The sequence below is a fragment of the Ursus arctos genome, unplaced genomic scaffold (genome assembly GCF_023065955.2).
Source record: "Ursus arctos isolate Adak ecotype North America unplaced genomic scaffold, UrsArc2.0 scaffold_3, whole genome shotgun sequence".
NCBI classification, from domain to species: domain Eukaryota; kingdom Metazoa; phylum Chordata; class Mammalia; order Carnivora; family Ursidae; genus Ursus; species Ursus arctos.
In genome coordinates this window covers 14,667,924-14,676,683 of record NW_026622985.1, presented here as the reverse complement: position 1 = coordinate 14,676,683, position 8,760 = coordinate 14,667,924, and the positions used below count along the sequence as shown (strand labels likewise).

The window sequence follows — 8,760 nt, the reverse complement described above, 5'->3', positions numbered from 1 at the left end:
GCACCTTTACTGGCTGTGGCTCCTCTGGGGCCAGTGCCCCAAAGAAGGCGTCATAAGGAGTATCTCAGGGAAAGAATTAGAAATGTGGAATTGACCATTATCACAACCAATGCTTAAGAGGAAGGCTCAGTTGTCATGTTGTCCCTTACCTAGAACTCTCAGTTAGATTGCACGAAATGAAAGTACATAGAGGCCAAAGCAGACTTTTGATTGCTTTTATTGTGCCTATGATGAAAAACAGTATAAGCTTCAGCTAGCAAGGATGGCGGCTTCCGGGTATGTAAACTAAAAGGCTTCCTGGCAGTCATCTGGTGAAAGAGTCCAGGATGCTGGCTCTACTCAGAGGCATGGGGACTGGGTGTCCAAGGAGCTGGGGGACACTAAGGAGAGAGTGGTGCTGAAGCCCCTGTGGATGGTCCTCCGGCCCCACTCCTGAGTCATTGCAGCATTTGTTCTTGCTGCAGAGTGAAAGTTTCTGTTTGCCCAGCGGTTTGTAAACCCGTTCTACAATAATGACACAAGAGAAAAAGACACATATGAATGGAAATAACCCAATCCCAGAAAGAAAGCCCCACTAGATCCTCACCAGACATTTTTAGGGACAATAGGATGGGGAAAAGTGGAACCTTGTGCCACCATGTGTTAGGAACACTTCCCATTGCCATAGAGCGCTGGTCCCCCGAGCAGACAGACGGCCATGATGGTGGAGTAGACCAGGCTCTTCACAAGGAGAAGGAGGTAGGTGTAGTAGGCAGATGTGTTCCTGAGCTGCAGCTGTAGGATGTCTGAAAGAAGCATTTTATTAATTTCACATGCTGTTTTGAAAGGCTAAGACTTATTAATGGGTGAGGGGTGACTATATATTTCTGATGACCTGGGTTGAAGTGACACTCTCACACCAGCACAACTGGTAAACACCAACACCACCATCACCACCACCACCACCAAGATAACTCAGAACCCAGTTTGCAGGTCAAGGCAGTCAAAAATCTAAATTTCCAAATTCACCTAGAATTTCCAAAGTATAATAAGTTCCCAAGTAAGGTTGTATTGGTCATGAATGAATCCAGTGGGGAAAAAGAGATTGGTGATAAATAGCTTTTAGCATTTCTTCATCCCCACAGTGTCCCTAAGTACGAATAAGAGGCAATATCTATTAAGTACAAACTAAATGTCACTTATTTTGAGAACTTTGCGTGCAGAGCTTAATTCTTATTTAATTTTTCAATAACCTATGAGATTATTATTTTCATTCCCATTTTACAGATAAACCGAGGACAGAGAGAGAAGCCATTTGCCTGATTTCATGCAACTAGAAGTACTAGAATCCAGGTTTCGATCCCAGCAACACGGCATTTAAGAACGCTTTCTTAACTGCTCCTTAATTGTGCACCTCCACGTGCAATAAATACCCAAGACATCAACATGATTAAGCAAAACTATAAAGTCGGATGATGATGATGATTAGAAGTCCCTTGATAATGAACGTGGAGGGTGGATCGGCAGGGCTAGAACCAATGATCCTCATCACTGCCTTTGTTCGTATGTGGGGAGAAAGGGCCAGGAGCTAGTACTTGTGACGTAGCAGCTAAGTGATGACCTAGGCTAGACATTCCACTTATGCCACGTTATAGTTTCTATAACTGAATTATGTGGTGTTTGTGTAGCTTTTGGTGGGCTTAAAAAATGTAAATCGTTTACTCATATTCATGCAACTGATCATTAAAAGAGTGGAGTTTAAATCCAGTCTGCGGCCCCAGAAGCCTTGCGTTCACACCCCCTCCCCACGTGTGCACCCGCCTCGGGGCGTTGGATTTGGGATTTAAAGGAAGACAAAAAACTGGGTAAGTTTGTGAACTCCTGATTCAGATGGGATGGGTTGAAGCCCAAGAGGAAGCTGTGTGGTATGGAGACTGAATTAATTTTAGTTCATCGCCTTAAGTGCGTAAAATGGGAATAAAATCCTTCACAGTGAGCATTAAGACAATGAAACAAAATGCACTCACAGCGCAGCACAACGCCTTCTGCGTGAGAAGCTCTCAGTGCCAGTTCATGTTATCAAATATGAACAAGAACAGAGACGTAAAAAATCTAGAAGCAACTTGATAACATGTTTTCCTCAGTCAGTAGAAACAAAGGCCACAGAAGTGAAGTCTTATTTTTGAAAGACTTCAGAGCACATCACTGCAGCCCTAATTTATAGTCTTCTCACACCCAAACCAGCATTTACGGTGTGAAGGCAACTCCTGAGAAATGATGGATTGACTTAAAATATCACTCAGTCAGGGCGCCTGGGTGGCACAGCGGTTAAGCGTCTGCCTTCGGCTCAGGGCGCGATCCTGGCGTTATGGGATCGAGCCCCACATCAGGCTCTTCTGCTATGAGCCTGCTTCTTCCTCTCCCACTCCCCCTGCTTGTGTTCCCTCTCTCGCTGGCTGTCTCTATCTCTGTCAAATAAATAAATAAAATCTTAAAAAAAAAAATATCACTCAGTCTATTTTGCAAGATCCAACCATTCTGTGGTTTCTCCTTGAAGCCAGGGAAGGTCAAAGGTTATTTGATCAGTAGAAAAAATGCTGTAGCATAATTTAAAGGCAAGCAGACAAAAACTTACCATTTTCATCATTCAGAGCAGCTTTTGTGGAGTTAATGGCAGTGAGCTCTGAAACAAATGAGAGCAAGTATTATTCAAGTGTTCATATCCATTCTTTGACATGTGTCTGTGTTGTGGATACATGGATGGATAATCGATAGATAGATGGTAGATAGATAGATAGATGATAAATTGATCAATAGATACAATTTGTCAACAAAGAGGAGAGAGACATCACAAATATTAGCCCCACAAGTCCAGAAATGGTTGGTCTGATTTTATGTAATTCATACATTGTATTTCTGCACATGAAGATGTTGAAATTCATGAATGATGCATTTTTTTCTATTTTTGCCCCACAATCGGAGGGTAAATGCCTAAGACTATCTTGTTTTCCTTCTGTGCTCCCAGCTCCTCGCTCAGACCCTGCTGCACAGTGGGTGATCTATAAATGCTTGCTGAATGGAAAAATAGCCAGAAACAGTGGCAGCTGTATAGTTCTCGGCACCCACTGCCGACATGAAGGGTTGCTACTAAAATGAATTCATCCAACGCTAGAATCCACAGCAGAATCTTACATGTTGGAAGGAGTCTGGGTTAGATCAATTTCCCATCTAAGCAAAAGAGAGAGTCCTTACCTTTCCAAAGTGTGCATATTCCCAATGTCATCAACTCCCGCACGTGGTTTTCTGGAGTGGTGGGTGGTGTTTGTGGACAGGACAACAATATGAATAAAAGCCAATACCTATTGATTGATTATTACTGTGCCAGGTGCTCTATTAAAGGTTCAAATGTATTATCTCATCTGATCCTCTAGTTACACTGATATGAGCTGAATTTGAAGGGCTCCGTGTTACCCAGAAGGAAATAAGATTTCAAGAGTCTAATACCTTGCAGAGAATCATACCAGTGACTGGCAGAGCCAGCACTCAATGGATGGTGGCGGGGGTTTAGATGAGCGAGAGCGTTGGAAAGCACCTTGTAAAACACCTCATAGAAATCGAATGTAACTCCACCATCGTGGACAATCAGACATCATCTCTTCTAGATAGCATAATCTTAGCAAATGACCATTTTATTTTGGAATCTCAGCATTTTTTTAAATTAATTTATTTATTTGAGAGAGAGAGAGCGCGAGCAGGGGGAAGGGGCACAGGGAGAGGGAGAAGCAGAGTCCCCACTGAGCAGGGAGCCCAAAGCAGGACTCAATCCCATGACCCAGGGATCATGACCCGAGCCGCAGGCAGATGCTTAACCAACTGAGCTACCCATAGCCCCCTAAAACCTTAGCATTTCAGTGCCCTTAAAATTGCAGGGATAGAAGGATAGGCCAAGTCACATTGATAGTTGTCTGAATATATAAAGCCTGAGGTGGAAGTTGTATTTATCTACAATGTAGAAACACAAAACAAACAAACAAACAAAAAACACCCAACAAACATACAAAGACAAAATTATTTAAATGATCATTGACCAATGGATACAGAAAGGGAGAGTTGCAAGTTTCTTTTGGTTTGTCTTTTTTTCCGGTCCATGTGTCCTTGTCCACACAGACATGGTTCCGGTGTACAATTTTATGCACGCCACACAATCTTATTTTGGTCTGCCCCTGAAGAAATGGGTTTGAGGTATAAGCTTTGGGGTAAATCCCAAGAAGGAAAACGTTAGTATAAATACGTTCAACGTTAAAAGATCCTCAAGAGCTCACTTGAAAGTGCATTAAATGTCTCTTTCTTTTCCATACAGTGACTGTATTTATCACATTTGAACCTGAAACTAATATAACTCTGTATGTTTACTAACTGGAACTAAAATAAAAATGTAAAAAAAAAAGATAAATAACAATCTCTTGTCAGCATGCATTGAATGATGTAAAGACAGCAAAGTAACAATTTTCATAATAAAAGCTGTATGTGTGCCTAGTTGCCCTTTCTCAATCGAGGTTGGTCAAAAATGTGGACAAGATGAGTTTTATCTCTCTTCAGAATTGCTCCATTGTTCTGTGCTTTCATGTATATACACACATATATACAAGCTTTTGTCAAAAACAAAAACAACAGAAAACTCCCATGACCAGCGCTAGAAATCTGCTGCAGAATTGCATTAACAGAAATGCCCTTATAAGGGGTGCCTGGGTGGCACAGTGGTTAAGCGTCTGCCTTCGGCTCAGGGCGTGATCCTGGCGTTATGGGATCGAGCCCCACATCAGGCTCCTCCGCTATGAGCCTGCTTCTCCTTCTCCCACTCCCCCTGCTTGTGTTCCCTCTCTCGCTGGCTGTCTCTCTCTGTCGAATAAATAAATAAAATCTTAAAAAAAAAAAAATGCCCTTATTAGCTTTGTTGCTATGAGAAGACCTTGGGAGACATTCCTTTCAGAAATAAGTGCTACGTAAAACACATCATATACACAGGAACTTCTCCCTTACCATAATCATCACCATGGAACCTACTATACTTTTTACATTTCCCTGCACACTAGAAAAATCAAAACCTAACAGGATACTTCAGCCCAGTGGTTGCATTAAATTTATGCCTTGCTCATTCGAGTCCTCTCTGTTAGCTGTAGAAATAAAAAAAAAAAAAAAAACTGGGGCTGTCTGTCTCATCTTACCTTAGTTTTAGGAAAGGATATAAGTAAATACAATAAGTATAAGAATAAATTCATCTATGTTATGCTTTTAACAGCAAGCATTTTCACTGACATAATTTCATTTGCTCTTCATCACAGGTCAGGAGAAACACAGGTAACTGTTTAATCCTAATTTGATCATTGGACAAACTAAGAATCTGGGAAATAAAAAAATATTTAAATGAGTAAATTCTAAAGACCTAATTGGCTATATTTATCAACATATTCATGAATCGGGCATCATCCTATCTAACAAGTAGAGGGGAACTCCAAAGGGCTACAAGAAAGAGGTTTTTCAAGATGGAGAGGGAGTGAAAACAAATTATTAGCAACCATATGATAATTGTCTTTCTCTGCTTGACTTATTTCACTTAGCGTAATTTCCTCCGGTTCCATGCATGTTGATGCAAACAATTATCATATGGTTTCACTTATTTGTGGAACATAAGGAATAGCAGGGAGATCATTAGGAAAAGGAAGGGGGAAAGGAAGGGGGGGAAGCAGAGGGGAAGATGAACCATGAGAGACTATGGACTCTGGGAAACAAACTGAGGGTCTTAGAGCGGAGGGGGTTCGGGGGATGGGCTAGCCCGGTGATGGGTATTAAGGAGGGCACATATTGCATGGAGCACTGGGTGTTATACGCAAACAATGAATCACTACATCAGAAACTAATGAAGTACTGTATGGTGACTAACATATAATAATAATAATAATAATAATAATAATAATAATAAAGGAGTGCACTTGTGATGAGCATTGGGTGTGTATGGAAGTGTTGAATCACCACATTGTACACCTGAAACTAATATAACACTGTGTTACTAACTGAAATTTAAATAAAAACTTAAAAAAATAAAAATAAAAAAATTATTAGCAAAGAATCCATTGTTTTTAGGCAAGGTCATACTCCTAAGGAGAATGGAGGAGTCAGTCAGTAAGTTCCTAGCGTTGATCAGGAAATTCCCATGTCCACTGGTTACAGGTTCCAGTTCTGGGTGTTGAAACTGCAGCTGGGGAGCTATGAAGCCTTGGTTTACTGACTTGTGGTCCTAAGCTAAGCGAGTATATTTTGAGCCTGTGGTTTTCCTTGTTAACAGCCCTGCCTTTTGATCAGCTTCTCAGCTTAACTGAGCGCTGTGATCAAAACTGAGGCATTACCACCACTCTCAGCAACTGCTCTGAAGTTCTCACAGTATTTGTTGTTCCTCTGGGTGATATTCACAGGTCTTGACCTTTTTGCTTAACCCTTGTGACATTCACGGGTTACCACTTCACCTTTACAGTTTTTGAGTTGGTCATTCTCTTCATTCTTTTGTGATGTTCCAGACTTAGAAAGATCATATGCTTGGAGATTACTGGCTTTGAATTTGCATGTCAAGCTTCTGAGAGAACATAACACACCAAGCAGGTTGTTATGATGCCTCTAAACAGGATAACTCCCCGTGTTTGGAGTGCCATTTGATGCCATGGTCCCCAAGACTCAACGCAATTAAAATCACATAAGCAAGAAATACCCTGCTGAAGGAGCCACTCTTTTAAGCCAAGTGGCTTGGCACCGTGATCTGATCTTACTGGGTTTTAACTTCCCCGGTAGTGTTCATCTGGGTATAGCACGTGGTGTTGCCGACAGCACAGATCCAGCCTTGCTCAGCTGAGTCATAATCCAGGGCTATCTGACTTTCAAGCACTGCTTTGGCCAGAGTCTAAGGACTTTTGTTGGGCAGCCATTGCTTTAGGAGGGATTCTGCAGTGATTTCAAGAACGAAGGAGAAAGTCTTCATCATACCTCATTTACATTTATTCCTAACCAGGGAAGTAGGACCGGGCAAATTAGTGAATCCTGGCGGCTTCTTGGTAGTCATACTAACTCAGGCTGTAGCTTTAGAGGAATCAACCAATGAGGTGTCTTATTTGCCTTGAGAAAACTTAGGAGCAGGTTGAGGTGTTTCTCCTAGCCTGAAATAATAGGTTGCTCTAATTCCGAGGTTAGCCCCCTTGGCAATGACCTGGGAGATACAGGCCGTTGCCAGAGTAAAGGAAATGAAAAGAGGGAGAAAGGATTTCATATTTAGTTCAAGTATGACGTCTTGAACCCCTGTTTAGGTGAAAGCAGTCTGTTTGGATGTCAGCTACTTTTCTGTCTCTCCATTTGATTCAGAAACTCCGGTGTCTGGGCAGACCCAGGTGTCAGGTAGAGACTTCTCTAGGTGTGTGATGCGTACAAGGCTCAACCTTTAGTTTTACAGCAGGAGCACTTGGTAAGGTCTCTCTTCTACTAGAAACTTCCAAGGGTATCTTCCTCTGATGATGTGTGTAAAATACCTACTCACCAGGCTGTAACTGTGACTGACAGGATCCTTTTAATTGTGATCTAGGAAGCCTTCCATAACCTGGTGATGACAGGCTTCAGCGTCAGACATTGGAGACTTACTCTAGCTGGTCAGACTAGCAGGCCACACAAAGGATCAGTGGAAGGTTGTACCCTGAGACAATTCCAAGAAATTTTCAAGGTTTTCCAAAAGGCTCCTGTGATTTGCCCAGTGAAGTAGGAGCCTTGGTCACTGAAGATCATAGAAAGCATGCCCCAAGGGGTAAACCCATGTTCAACAGTGTCTTTGGCACAATGAGGGTATCAGCCTCTCAGAAAGGGAAAGGCTTTCACCCATCCGGAAGATATACACATAATGACAAGCACATATTGACAACCCACACTAAGTGGCAGTGGAATGAATCGCAGCTGCAGGTTTTGAAAGGGTTCAGAGAGATGAGACATAAAGGCTCTGGAGAAAAAACAGTTTTTCCAGAATTATGGAACTGACAAATTAGACATTGATGGAAAACCATTTTGTACTTATAGAAGTCTTCCCAGTGATGACCATTTATAATTTGAGTCACTTAAAATTCCCTATGCTGGGTAAAGGATTGAAAAAACAAAAACAAAGAGAAATGGGGTTTGCCAAGGGAGCCTGGAGGAACCAAGTGATTGTCCTAGCTTTTCCTTAGCCCTGACTCTTTGTTGAAAACACTGCCATGTTCCCCCACCTTCATTTCTCTGATTCAGAAGCTGACCAGTGCCATGTTACAAGGACATCAGGACAGCCCAAGTCTGGCAATGAGCGGCCATTTTTGTAGAACCAGAATGGACCTTTCCTACTTTTGCCACAATTTCACAAATCAGTATCAAGGAAACTTAGTACGAAGTTTTCTTTGACAATGGTTTCCATGAAATTCGACACACAAAATAAGCCAAACTAGTTTAGCAAATCCTTTGGAATGTTCCAGGTCAAAGATACTTAAGCAGACCAAAACTCCAAAGAAAACAAACAAACAAAAAAAAAAAACCCCAAAAACCATTTGTCCTTTTGGCAAGGAGAAAACCAAATTCTAATGCTGCACCACCTTACTTCTGATTTGAAAATTCTTCATTCCAATCTTAGTCAGCCCTGACCACACGTAACATTCCCGTCCTAACTTCGCCTTTGTATGAACCTCTCCATTTTTCCCTTTTATACTCAGATTTTGTCCCCAGTTCACC

General features: G+C 41.8%; 1 gene segment (V, D, J or C); it reads right to left on the bottom strand.

The window, feature by feature from the left end:
• Positions 1-209: 209 nt before the first annotated feature.
• LOC113265892 (T cell receptor gamma constant 2-like) overlaps positions 210-8,760 on the bottom strand; it is a 43,229-nt gene continuing 34,678 nt past the window's right edge. Inside the window, 2 exon segments of the C gene segment in view lie at positions 210-785; positions 2,615-2,662. Coding sequence covers positions 643-785; positions 2,615-2,662 — 191 coding nt within the window.